This window comes from Chaetodon trifascialis, chromosome 4 (assembly GCF_039877785.1).
Source record: "Chaetodon trifascialis isolate fChaTrf1 chromosome 4, fChaTrf1.hap1, whole genome shotgun sequence".
Classification (NCBI taxonomy): Eukaryota; Metazoa; Chordata; class Actinopteri; order Chaetodontiformes; family Chaetodontidae; genus Chaetodon; species Chaetodon trifascialis.
This window is the reverse complement of record NC_092059.1, coordinates 25,232,518-25,246,583: the sequence shown is the minus strand read 5'-3', so window position 1 is coordinate 25,246,583 and position 14,066 is coordinate 25,232,518. Positions and strand designations below refer to the sequence as shown.

Below are 14,066 nucleotides of genomic sequence, written 5' to 3'. Positions count from 1 at the left end.
GCATATCAAGTCATGTGCTGTACAGCTGTGTGGAATCCTGCAGCACATCTTCAACCTGAGGTGCACACTCAAAAAGGTTTCCATACTGTGGAAGATGTCATGCATGGTCCAGGTACCCAAAAAGGGGTACCCCAAAGTCTTTAATGATTGCAGAACATGGCTCTGACATCCTACATGGTGAAGACCCTTAAGAAACTGATCCTCCCACAGTTTCTGAGGAACCTGCTTGGAACCCTTCCCCTCAGGGGAAGGTTCCACAGAAACTGACTTCAATTACAACTTGGAGTCAGAGGTTCAGCGGTAACTTTGCCATCATGGGTGGACAAATGCCAGTGGACAACAGGAGGAGGAATACAGAGGTCTGGTCGATGACTTTGTTGGATGGTGCAGACTGAACTGACTGAATAATGTTTAGTAAGATAAATAATGGAATCTGTACAAATTGAATTTAATGTTATATGGAAAATGTGAAATGACTGCTGGCAGATTCAAAAAGAAATTCAAAAACAAGATGGTGATTGCAGGCAGGGCTAAAGGTAGATTCCTGTTATCAGTGACTGGCAGCTCATCACTGATAGATCATTCAGGGTTTCCTGAGCATTCTGCAACAAAGTGGTCCAAGTGAGGAGAATATCCTTTGAAAAAGAGAGGTTTTACCAAAAGCAGTAATACAGCGTAGAGCAGGGGTCTATAGTGTAGGTTCAGATATTTTGGTGCTGGACTCTTTAAAACTCATTTGTAAGCCCAAAGAGGCTCTCCGGATATGTCACCTGTGTGTATATGTCATAGGAAAGTTTTGCAGGTTTTCCACATTTGGAACACAGACTACAGAAATTGGGTCGTTGTTTATTCAATACACAGTCACATCTACATCCATTGTTTCATGGTTGTAATTGACACAGTGGTGCCGTGGAGAAGACGTCTGTCTTTTGTGGAGGGGGCTGGCATTCAAGGCTCCATGGTGCTGAAGAGTGGTGGGTTATAATACATATAATACATACAATATGTAAGTATATGTATCCTTGGACAAGATACTGAACCCCAAAATTGTCCCCGATGCTGTGCCATGAGTGCGTGAATTCATACGTATGTCACTTTGTCATCCTCAGTGACATAAAATTCCAGGTTGTGTGTAGCTAAGCCAGGCTCTTACATCATTTCCATGCTGGTCTATGCTGGTTTATGCTGGATTGATGCTGGTTTAGCTGGTTAGTCAACATAGCTATGCTGGTACACCAGCATGGTGTTGTTAACGCTGGTGGACCAGAATATTGTTGCTAATGATGCTGGACCAGCATAACCAGCATGGAATGCTGGTCACCAGCATCAAAACACAACATAAGCTGGTACAACCAGCATACCCCATGTTGGTTTTGCTGGTGGCTAGCTTTGCTGGTCTATGCTGGTTTTTCTAACAGGGGTATTATGGCAAGCAGACATCGAGGCCTGAAAAATGAAAACACAGGTAGGCTGATGCCTTTCAGCTGTCAGTGATGACCTACCGACTTTTTCATATACCTCACAGTGATGATGTGACCGCTCAGGTCAGTGGCGTCCAGAAGGGTGGTGATAACAGCAGGAGAATATAGGACACCTCCATAATCCACTGCAGGACATATATGAGGTGATATTATGTGAAAATGTCATGGTGCTTTCCTTTCAAACAAAGCTCCAGAAAATTCCACAGCATTTTAAAAACATCTCTTAAAATGAAGCCAATAGCAAATGTTCTTTGAAAGTACACTGTGACTCTCTCGTGTCAGTCACAACCCGGTCACACCAACATACAAAATCAAGGCACACCAGTCAGTCAGTGACACAAAAGCTACACAACTATTATGGAAAGCTGTTTTTTTCACAAAGTGTATCCATTCATTACCAGGTAACAATGATATACAATGAACAATAACGACTATCAATCCATCCATCTTCTATGCCTCTTATCCCTTTCGGGGTCGCGGGGGGGCCGGAGCCTATCTCGGCTGTCGATGGGCGGGGGGCGGGGTACACCGCCGACCTGGACCGGTCGCACAACCAGCACACAACCATTCACACTCACACCTAGGGGCAATTTAGAGTCACCAATCAACCTAAGTACCCGGGGAGAACCCACGCATGCACGGGAAGAACATGCAAACTTCACACAGAAAGGCCTGACCCGGGAATCGAACCAGCGACCTTCTTGCTGTGAGGCACGCGCACTACCTGCTGCGCCACCGTGCAGCCCGCAATAACAACTAATTTTTCACATTTTTGTTCCATCCATCCATTAGTTTGCGATTTCAGACTTTAACTCACTTTCTGTGTCATGGAATGTAAACTGTAAGGCAGTTATCAAAACCAGTTTTGGGACAGTTATGGAAAAAGCCTAAGCCTTAAGTCTCTGAGCTGGTGTCTCCCATGACATTGGCTGGGTGACAAGCAAGAGTTGGCATTAAAGTTGTTGAATGAAAATTCAGGTATCTTTCAACCTCTGTGTTATTGTGGGCAATCTCATGTGTCGACTTCACATTCACGCCTGTTGTAAAGATTTGGAAAGTGAAACATGATAGTTTTTAACACCAAATCAGTCCATTAGAGGCCATGGTGAAGTAGTAGCATTTAAGAGTTGACTTCCTGTCATTGATAGTTAACTGAAAGCTCTGTTTTCAGCTCAACCAGGAGACAAAGTACTTTCTGTTCTCATTGAGAACTTATTACATGATCCAGGAAGCCACGGAAACACTAATGGTTCATTAATGTTCTAGTAACTCTGTTGAAATCGGTTGACAGCTGAGCTATCATCCTTTATAAAAGTGCTTTTAATCCCCTATTTTGTACTGTAACTGAAATAGAGCGGCAACCATTAGTTGATTAATCAATTAGGAAATCAACAGAAAATTAATTTATCAAAGATTAAACGTTATTCAGCAAAAACCTCAAATATTTGTTTTCACATCTCTAATGCTTTTCTCCGCTCTCTATTATTGTATACTGAATATTTTTAGTGTTTAACATTATATCTGCTTAACATCTGCATGTTAGCATTGAAGTTACTCTTCCTGTATGTGCTGTCAATTTCTTTTGGAGTATTGCATTTGATTTAAGGTGGGAGGAATTTAAAATTTAAAAATCATTGGAACACAGGCTGAGATGTCATCACTTTTAAGACCTTTTAAGATGGAAAAAAAAAAAAACAATTAGTAAAATTGCTGTTCATTAAAGCTGTTCACTTTTTGTCTGACATTTTTTTCAGAAAGAAAAAGAGTGCACAGGAAGTACATGAAAGAGCTTTATTAAATGGAAACTTGCACAGGATTTGTAACGCAGAGTAATAATACTGGACAATTAGCATAGATATGGAAAGAAAACACAACTTGATTCAAATTGCCTAATACACAATGTCTATAGGCCAAGAAGACGACCTTTGCATAGAAGTCCCTACCCAGTGCAACGGTAGCAGAGGGAGAAAGAGAGGTTTGTGTCTACAGGGACATTTAAAGGGAGCTCTAGGTACACAATATTCATTTCTACAGAAAGTTATAGTATCTTCAATCTGAAGTCCATTATCAGTCTTCTAGTATGTTCTTTCATCTATGAAAACAGGATCCCTACCTGTTTGATAAATAAAAGAAGCTATATACAATGAGAAATTAGACAGGAGGATGATGGGAAGGTGAAGTAGCTACAGAAGGGGTGTGTCTGTGTGTGTGTGTAGTTGGGGCAATTGTTAAATATGAAGCCATGCAGTCGAACCAGTGAGCCACATCTATTGATTGGAACCAGATGATGGGACCTGATCCTGGTCATGAGGTTCAGATGTGAGGTTAGAGAAATCTGAACCAACACCTAAAAGAGTGCTCTGCTAGTTTTCTGTGATAGCCCTTTGTTGTCGCGCGTGTGTTTGTGTCTGACCGCGACAAACACACCAGAGCCCCTGTGAAGGTGATTTCCCGGGGGCACTGTGAGGAAAGTGGTCTTCTCTTTCCTCCTCCTCTGCCCGCTGTTCTCGGTCCTCTTAGAAGGTAGTATAGATAAATTTAGAGCCCTTTGGAGAAGTATTAAAAGACCTTGTGGGTGTGGTTTGGTGAGGATTTGTTCTTCCAGTTTGTGCTCTCTCAGGCAGAACAGGAACGACTGTGACGTCCCCGCCACCTGGGGACATGTGAGTCCACGTGATCAACCCAAAAAGACATGGTCTTGATAAGGAGGAACTTTAGGAGGCTTTAGATCCCTTTCAAACCCATTTCATGAGTAGTGGTCTCAGCCAGGTTGATAGCAGTTTTCCCTCAAAGGGCCACTGTTCCAGTTATAGAGAAAGCAGTCAGTTTGCTTTTACTCTGTTCAACACAAGAGTAATTATACTCCACAAAGCACAACATCAAAGGCACATACGATATTTACTTTTTGCTACGTGTGCCCTCTGCTCCCTTTTTCCATCCTGATAGCTTTTAGATTCCATCCATCTGTGTAACCTGAGTTTTCTTCTCCCTTATATCCTCTTTCTCCTACTAAAGACCAAAACACAGTAAGAGTGAACTTTATGAGCTTCAAACTTAATGTCCAAAGGCATCACTTGTTATCAGTTCAGTTTCAGTGTCGTGGCATGTGATACCACCATCAACACTAAGAATTTGCACTTTCTCAAGGCAGCCAGGCCAAAAGGATTTATTTTTTTGCATGTTTTGTTTGGCTTGTAATCTTTGTTCTACTGGACAGCATTAATGTTTGTTGGAAAACGAAATGACAGAGTGTGTTGAAAATGTCATTAAAATTGTATTTAGTTTTGATTCTTGTGGTGGCAGTTGGCCAACAGCACGTTTATGCTAATTAGCTGACATTTACAACATCAAGTGTCTGAAATTCGACCATTATAAATGATTAAAGCTGCAACTAATATTTATTCTCTCAATTAACTGACTAATTATTCTGTTCAGAAAATGTCAGAAAATAGTGAAAAATGGCTGTTATTATTAACTAAAGCTCAAGATGCATCTTCAAATAGCTTGTCCAAAAACAAAAATGATCTATTTATGAATCACATGACACAAATAAAAGCAGCAAATTCTCACAAGTGAAAAACTGGAATCAGCAAATATTTGATATTTGTAAAATACCTTGAATGATTAACTCTCAAAACTGTTGCAGATTAATTTTCTGTCCATTGACTGATCAATTGTTTCAGCTTTAACCAAGATCATAAATCTGTTTCTATGAAGACATGAGAGGAAATTTGCTCTTAATGTGTTTCAGCCTTCAGTCTGTGATTGTTTTATAGCTTAGTTAAGTGAGGTTTTTTTTATTTGTCCATGAGATGCTTCTGTCACTTGGACTGTCACTTTTTCCTCTGCCATTAGTACAAGAGTGTGCAATAAAAGCTCACATGTTATTGTGAAGGAACATGTTTTTGTTTCCAGTTATAAGTGGATTGCATGTTGCTGCTGCAGACAGCCTTTTGTCCTCTCAGGCTGTCACTGCACAGCACTGGAGGCAGCAAGTGTCAGGCACTGTTTGTGTTGGACTTTAGTGCTCTCTGGTGGACGGGAGGATTAGCTGCGCTTTGCTGCCACCTGCTGCCTCAGCCTCTCCCTCCTCTTCTTCTCCATCAGCCTACAAAAGCAAAAAAAAAAAAAAGATTATTTTGCATGTGAAGCATTGTTTTCTATGTAAGTGTGTGCGTTCATACTTTCATCATCCTTTGTCTGTGGTTATGGACATCTTTGTTAGTCTTCAGAAGAAAAAGTTCTTATTTAAGTGCTGAATTCAGGTTTAAAGTTAAACCAGCAACAGGTGAGAGACTTGCGTTTGGATAAAATTAATTTGACCAATTTTCAAAAATCTACTTGGAGATGCCACAATTTAAAGTAGCACTACTCTAATAAATACACAATGAATGAAATGAAAAAAAAAACAACAAAAAAACTATGGCATATTAATGCAAAAACAGCTGGAAGAATTAGTTGATTAATTGAATAGGTAATTGGCATGAAATGAATTGGTACATATTTTGATAATCAATTAATTGTTAAGCAAAAATGGCAGAAATTCACCTCCAATTCATCTCCAAAGTGAATATTTTCTCTTGTGTTTGTTTTAGTCTTTTACGACTGTGTATCTTTGGGTTTTGGAGAAAGGAATTCATTTTTTAAGATGTCACCTTGGGCTTTGGGAACTTGTGATGGCCATTTTTTTTATATTTGCTTGCATTATGTAGATCAAATGATTAGTTAAGACTATAACTGGAAAATAATTGTGACTTGCAGCCCCACAAAAATAGCAGGGCTACAAATGATCACTATATACATTAATAAACAATCGATTGATTTCTTTCAACTTATTATCAAAAACACATGAAACTGAAATAGGTGTTTAAATGGGTTTGTGAATCCTATTCCTCTGTGTCTGTGCTGTGTTATCAGTCACCTGCGGTTTCGAGCCTCTACCAGTTCACTCAGCTGATCTTGAGCTGCTCTGAGCTCCTCCAGACTCTGCTGGTAGCTGAGGTCTCCTGAGCCCGACCTCTCCAAGAGGGAAACCTGGTTCGACAGCTCGCTGGTTCGATCCCGCAGCCGCTGGATGGACATGTACAGGTTCTCATCATCTTCCTCCTGCAGCCACAGGGAGGAATGGAGGACAGCAAGGACAGTGTATGTTACAGCTTGTGGATGAATATGCCTACAGGAGGGCAGGTTGATGATGTAGTATAATGATTTATTGACTTTCAGCAGAATGAGCATATTGTTTTGTTTTCTCTTTTTTCTGTGGCTTATTTGAGGCCGGGTCTCCGTGGTCGCTCAATAATAATGCACGTTCAGGATCTACCCTGCTGTCTCCTATCAGTTGCCAGATGCCTGAACCATCTGGACTGACTCCTTCTGACAAGAGGGAGCTGCAGCTGTACTCTGAGCTCCCTCTGGACATCTGAGCTCCTTCAGCTTTATCTCAAAGGCTGAACCCAGCTATTCTATGGAGGAAACTCATTTGAGCCACTTCATCCACAGTCATGAAGGCTCATGACCATAAGTGAGGGTTGAAACGTAGATGAACTGGTAAAATGAACGCTGTGCCTTCTGGCTCAGTTTCCTCCTCACCACAAAGATCTGACACGGCCACCATTACTGCTGACGACCACGTCAATCCACTTGTCCATCACACACTCCTGGTTTATTCCTGCATCTCACCACTCAGAGGACCCAGAGATACTTGAACTCCCTTACTTGCAGCAACCTACTCCCACATCTACAAAATTCTGTTGTATAAATTAATGAATCCAAGGAGAACATAATAAAAAACTAATGAAACGAGTTATAAATAATTTACTATGGAATTAATAATGACAAGGTACCTGTCAATCAATTTGGCTAGCTGCAAACTGGAGAAAGTAAACTAGTGACACTGGGGTTGTGTACCTTGGCATTGACAATTTCTATATGGACCAGAAGTGAGGCCAACTCCAGCTCTTCACTGTAGCTGTTTTTCAGAGGGATGCTCCTGTAGCCTGGCAATGCACAAGACATAGCTCAATCAAATATACAAATATTTCATGATTTGAATTTGTCAAAACATCAGCAGGAAGAATTTACAACTCTCAACTGTAACTCTTTAAAACAGGGGCCTTCCCAAATCATCTAAAATCAGGATCTATTACTCCACATTCACCTGTTCGTAGCAAACGGACAGGGTAGGTTGCCTGGGCCAGGAAGTTAGGGTCACTGAACATGTCCTCCTCGTAGACAGTGAAGCGCAGAAAAGAGAAGGTGGGGTTGTGGATGTCAAACACAAACTGCTTCTGCACCCACACAGGATTCAGACCGTTATCAGCTGGGAGGGTCAGGAGGAAGAGACGGACAGCACACAGCCAGTGAACACTCCACTCTCAGCGCACATATGACATGAATGGAAATCAATGGGGTTGAGGACAGCAGCTGTCTTACCTACAACGTCTGTCTTGCACTTGCAGCTGTCGTAATCAGCTCCACAGATCTCCACCTCCACAAAAGGACAGACGATGCTCCTGCCATTTTTAGGCAGATGACGGGCTCCCAGCACCTGATACAGGGAGGGTGGAAGAATGTCAAAAGCTGATCCAACAGTGAAAATGTGTCCAGACTGATCAAACAAAATGAATCTCTCAGCTGGTTCAATCCAGGTGAAGGATTTTGTTTTCGTTCTCTCTATGATGGAGCTGAGCTCACTTGTAACTGCATGGTGATTGGCTCCACACGTAAGGTGTCCTTGTCAAAAGGGTCAAAGGTATCGTCCCTCATGATATCAGGCTGGGGAACAAAGCCGCTGCCACCGCCAAGCATGAAAAAGGCCTGGTTCAGCTGCATGGGCTTATCTACATACATACACACACACACACACACACACACACACACACACACACACACACTTTCATATTTATTCAACACGTTTTTCGTCACTAAGACCAAAACTATTGATGCATTTAGGTGCTGCTCGCCTCCTAAAATAAAAAATGTATTGTTTAAGACCAGGAAACTGTTTCTCAACCTTTTTGAGTTGTTTCTGTATGAATCAAAGCGATGTGTACTGCAGGCTCCTCATCACATCATTGTGACTTTAGCCTAAAAACTCCTTTCTATATCCAGAATATTGTCTGTTTGGTCTGATTTTCTACCCTGTTAACCATCTCTGGACCCCTCAAATTTACCTGCTGGTTTGCCAAGACACATTCATTTAATATCCTGAAAAGCAACACATGAAAGTATCATCACTGTAATGGCATTTTTAAGTTTTGTGAGTTTTTGTTTTTTGGTTAGTTTTGTGAATAAGCTTCTGAACTAATACTTAGCAACTTACTTCATTCAAGCTGCAACTGTAACATTGATTGCAAATTCTAAGATCACAGCTTACACAAATGAGGCCAAATTTCCTGTTAAAAGAATAAAACGAACACCATGTTTTCCTCATAATCAAGCTTGTTTCACTTTTCTGAATTTGTGTCTAAGATAAGAAAAATGAAGCATCTGATGAATCAAATTCACATCTCCCCCCGGCTATCTGTAAAAGCCTATGTCCTCTCTGTCTCTCTGTGAGAAGACTCTGTGTAGGGAAAGGCTGAGGTCTGACCTGGGGTCTGAAAATTGAGTGCAACCAGCTGGGAGCCACAGAGCCACATGGGCAGCGGGTCATAGTTAGACGAGTCCAGCCTCTGTCCTCGAGGATAGACTCTGGAAAGCTGACGGCGGTTGTACTGCAGGAAGCGTTTCCCTCTGCCGCGTGTTGCAAACTTCTCTGCCTTTGTCTCTGGGAAGGAGGACATGTCCCGGTAACACGCCCTCTCTGTCCCGATCTCTGGAAGCAGCAGCAAATTATACGAATCAAAAAGTTACCCACAGAAACAGTTGAAACGTGAGGCAAGGAGAGGAGAGCAGTTTGATCCTTACTGTCCTCATTGAAGGGGACAGGTCTGCAGTACACCACGAGATCAGACAGCTCCACTGCAATCTTCTTCCTCCTCTCCATCTGCTTCTCCTCCTGCATCTGTTACAATGGAGATCAGACAATCATACTCTTAAGCCACAAGTGACAACAATAGAAACTTATTCCCAAAAGCTAGTTTGTATCACTTTGGACATACTAGACATTTACATGAAACAGACCCGTGCATCAGCGTTCTGTGTGGCCTCTCTGATCTTGTTGACCCAGCTGGTTAAGTCCTCCAGACTGTCGGCTGCCACATCCAGAGTCTGAACCGGGTGAGATGACAGTTGCTGGGAGTGGATTGTGCACACGTAAGGCCGTGAATTCTTCCCGTCCTTGTGCACCACTGGACACAGACAGATGGCACAGTGGAAAGAAAAACCAACAACAACGTTTTGGGTATGAATGACGTAATTTAACAAGACAATGAAGCTTGTCTTAATCAGTCCCGGCGCCACAGGAAAGTAACTGGACAGGCTTTTGGTTTGTGATGGGGGGGGGAAGACTTTTTAATGCAACAATGGATTCATGTTGGCTGCACGGTGGCGCAGCAGGTAGTGCGCGTGCCTCACAGCAAGAAGGTTGCCGGTTCGATCCCCGGGTCAGGCGGGGCCTTTCTGTGTGAAGTTTGCATGTTCTTCCCGTGCATGCGTGGGTTCTCTCCGGGCACTCCGGCTTCCTCCCACAGACCAAAAACATGCTCATTAGGTTAATTGATGACTCTAAATTGTCCGTAGGTGTGAGTGTGAGTGTGAATGTTTGTTTGTCCTTTCATGTGGCCCTGCAATCGGCTGGCGACCGGTTCAGGGTGTACCCCGCCTCTCGCCCATTGTAGCTGGGATAGGCTCCAGCCCCCCGCAACCCCGAAAGGGATAGGCGGTATAGATAATGGATGGATGGATGGATTCATGTTGAATAGTTTAATATCATATAGGGTTATCTGTTAACAGACTACCATGAAGTGATAACCTTATTTACTGTATATTTTAATGACGACACTTAAAATTCGGCTCGGTTCATATGAATTACCCAGTAGTGCAGCCTATTATTTATAAAAACAACAAAGTATGCTATAGTCATGTAGCCTCACCCACTATTCAACCTTACGATTCATTCACAAACAGTCTGAGGCCTAACAAAATCACTGAAACAGTGACATAGTGAGCTTCGTGGACAGCACTACACAGAATTAATTCTCCAAGATGAGGGGTGGGAGAAGGGCTGCTAACAGATGTACCACTGCCATCGGTTCTGAGATAGCTGCAGGTGGCAAAAACGGTGACTCAGGCCACAGTAGTGTTGGAGGAGAGTGGAGAGGAGATGGTGGCAGAGACAGCATGGTAGTGGCTGTACTTCTCCCTGTTCTGGTTGCTAGCATGGTGATAACATCAAAACTGGTTCCTGTTTCATTATGGAAAGCTGAGTGTTGTAAACTGGCTGGACCTGCTGAGTGACAGTCCTCATCGGGTGATAACCAGTTTCTTATATCCATTTCCACAGAGAAATACTACTACAAATATGTGAGTCAAACTTGCCAGACGCTGGCTGAAGTGACGTTTCATGCTGACTTAAAAAAAAATAAAAAATCCAGTCTAGCTGATCACCAGCAGAGGGTGTACTTAGACCATATTATCAGAAACAGAGCCAATTCTTTCAAGACTTTCGTTCCACAATAAAAGCATGTATTCTACTTCACTAATGAAAGTTATCACCTCTGTTTGCCTCAGGAGCAGGTTTGTTTATGAGACTCACCTACATGACAGGTAGAAACATCAATGAAGCCCTTGAGGAATGTTCCAAGAGGACTGTTCTCTGTGGACTGAGACAGCAGAATAACGCAAAACAAAAGAAAGATTGATTGTGATTGGAAAAACAAGGAGATTTTTGGACACTCTGCTCCAGGTAAGAATGACAACTCACTGCTTCGTCCAGCTCTCTGGTGGGAGAGCTGGGAACCTCCTCCACGTAGTTTGCAGGAAACCACAGCTGTTTCTTTCCTCCGTAGTCACCACGCCACCTAGAGACCACACACAGGTTCATGACAAGCTGCTCTATGTGTGAAGGAGACCGTGTGATGGAGCAGACACACAGGAGGAGGTTCACTCACCAGCCGCCCTCCTGCTTATCCACATTGAGGATGAGCGCCTGTTTGGGGAAACAGAGCTCGTCCTCCCTCTGAGCTCGATAGTCATACAGAGCTTTGACTGTACACTGAAACACACAGCAGCAAGGAAACACCATCAGTCTGCCACAGTCTTCCTTCTTTCTTTTTCAAATCCTGTTTCAATGTGTCTTTCCTAATTTCTGTTTTTGTTTTTCTCCTGAAAGCACAAAAAATTCTAAAACTGGAGATACAAGACTTTGACCCACATCCACTTTTCTCTTCAGTATTATACATTTTACTATTAATTCTTTAAATGAGTACATTGTGCAGCCAATACATCTACATTTGCATTACAACGTCAAAAGCAAATATTTACTGTACTTTGTACTTCCTGTACAGCTGTTGCTATGGGTTGTTAACTCCTTTTACTATTAAATATATTATCTTGATTGAATTTGCTAATAATTTCCTAAGTGGTATGATAATCATTGAATAATGATACACTGATTAAACTGGAGGTCCATAGTTCAAAGGGCGTCACTTACCCGTGCTGTGGGCATTTTATTGGCCTCCACATAGAAGTGAGGCGTGCGGACCTCATACAGCGCCCCATAGTCAAGCTCCTGGGAAACAAACAACAAATACTTATCACTTCTCTGGTTATTGTTGCTACTAAACTCATAATTGTGCTTTCCCATGGATTCAGTGTTCTGAATACATGCATGAAGGGTGACTTTTTAGGGGGTATTACAGCAATCTTAAACATAACTAGTCATGATATTTATATGGTGTAGGTATGAATTACTGCTGACTGCTGTATTGTTTTCAATTTTCAATTGTGTTGTGTCAGAGAATTATAACAAAGAATCATGCCAGCCATCACAGTGAAAAGCTTGTATTATTGGATCGTAACTCAGCTTAAGGTGCAGACTGATAAGAAAAAACTACACTGGTATGCAACAATAACATAACTCTGAAAGTCACAAGTTTTTGAGACAAAATCCATTGATTAATTGATCCATAAAATCAAGAAAAAATTACATTCAATGGTCAAACAAAAGCAGCCACTATGCAGGATGTTGCCTTGGCGTTTGGAAAACTGTTGGACATTTTGCTATTGTTTTCTGTCTGTGTGACTAACCGTGGTGCCCATCCGGTCCAGAGTGTCCTCGTTGATGGGGTAACGGAGCCTCATCTTGCGGTACAGGGGATGTTTCTCATAGTAGCTCACAAGGTCGACGAGGCTCTCGAACTCTGCTGAACTGCCCAACATGAAGAGACGGCCTTCCTGCTGGATGCGACAGTGTTTGATCTTCCCCTCCGCCCTACGGACAGAGGGACGTGGACACAGGAGGAAAATTAGCGACAAAAAGAAAGAGACTGAGCAGCAAACTGATGAGTTGATGCTGTCATTGTGCGACTGTCCCTCAGTGTGAATTGATTTGTCTACCTAAAGGAGATGGCGTAGGAGTTGTGTTCGCTGCGTTTTCGCACCAAGAAAGCTCCATCTCTGGGAACACGCATCAGCATGTGTTCAGCCTGAACACGGGACAGACTGGAGTGGTACCACCTGGAAAACAGACAACTCTTTTATAACAAAATAACTACATTTTTACTCTTCTGTATGACCCATCTTTGCAGCTGCTGATCACTCACTCTCTGCTCTCATGTGCGTTGGGCTGAGGTACAGGGCTGCCCAGCCTCATCTCAAACTCATTGCAGCGCAGAGGTGTGTCTCTGTAATGGCAGATGAGGCGGTACAGGCTGTCAAACACCAGGTTGTCAGTCAGGTAGAAGCGGGTGGAGCCAGACTCCTGACGGGAATGGATCCTGCAGTGCTGGACTCGACCTGAGCGCCTGGACGAAATGAACGGGACTGAGTTAAAGCATTGATCTCTGCTAACCTGTTAATGAGAAGCTGGAGACAACAGCTAATTCAAACTTTCATGAATGACAAAATTCCTATTTGAATATAGGTTTATAAATGCTGCTGTACTTGTAAAGGTTCATTCTTTAGCTCGGAAACAGCAGCTTTAACACAAGATCCATCTCACTACCTAACTAACTCGCTGAAGCTTTCAATTATAACTTGTGGCCTCCCTCACTCTTTGACTTGTTATCACATATAGATCACAGGAAAAGAGCTGAACCATCTCTGTGACAACTGAACAACTCATCTGCTGAGAAAAGGCCATGAGATGTTGTTGACATGTAAATTCAACACTGTTGAGAACATGCAATACATAAAAAAATAGAAATTCTTCCATAACCATTATGTGCATGTTATTTTTGACTGCAGATGTGATAAATTTGTTTTCTATCTATGTGTAGTGTTCAGATTGAACTTTCTAACAGATAAGAGTGACCAACGCTGAAATGTTCAAATCTCCTTTTTTAGCTGCGTTTCTGTACTGCTGTATGCAGCTATGATCACATTTTTTCCTCTCCACCACTATCTTCTAAATGTGCCTCTACAATCTCTTGAACTCTTCTGTGATTCCAATTTCTTCATTTTCTCTTCTCCACTAAAAAAAAG

At 42.3% G+C, this 14,066-nt stretch overlaps 1 protein-coding gene across 3 annotated transcripts in view; it reads right to left on the bottom strand.

Annotated features, from left to right (window-relative positions):
- Window positions 1–3,259: 3,259 nt before the first annotated feature.
- LOC139329911 (1-phosphatidylinositol 4,5-bisphosphate phosphodiesterase gamma-1-like) overlaps window positions 3,260–14,066 on the bottom strand; it is a 31,059-nt gene continuing 20,252 nt past the window's right edge. For all 3 annotated transcript variants that reach the window (XM_070960548.1, XM_070960549.1, XM_070960550.1), the window contains 16 exons: window positions 13,187–13,387; window positions 12,981–13,100; window positions 12,672–12,855; window positions 12,076–12,153; window positions 11,534–11,637; window positions 11,347–11,443; window positions 11,179–11,245; window positions 9,606–9,772; window positions 9,390–9,486; window positions 9,073–9,297; window positions 8,175–8,320; window positions 7,914–8,028; window positions 7,639–7,800; window positions 7,389–7,477; window positions 6,403–6,587; window positions 3,260–5,589 (listed from right to left, as the gene is read on the bottom strand). In XM_070960548.1, the coding sequence (XP_070816649.1) occupies window positions 5,529–5,589; window positions 6,403–6,587; window positions 7,389–7,477; window positions 7,639–7,800; window positions 7,914–8,028; window positions 8,175–8,320; window positions 9,073–9,297; window positions 9,390–9,486; window positions 9,606–9,772; window positions 11,179–11,245; window positions 11,347–11,443; window positions 11,534–11,637; window positions 12,076–12,153; window positions 12,672–12,855; window positions 12,981–13,100; window positions 13,187–13,387 (2,098 nt within the window). In that variant the 3' untranslated portion in view covers window positions 3,260–5,528. The remainder of the gene's footprint in view (window positions 5,590–6,402; window positions 6,588–7,388; window positions 7,478–7,638; window positions 7,801–7,913; window positions 8,029–8,174; window positions 8,321–9,072; window positions 9,298–9,389; window positions 9,487–9,605; window positions 9,773–11,178; window positions 11,246–11,346; window positions 11,444–11,533; window positions 11,638–12,075; window positions 12,154–12,671; window positions 12,856–12,980; window positions 13,101–13,186; window positions 13,388–14,066) is intronic.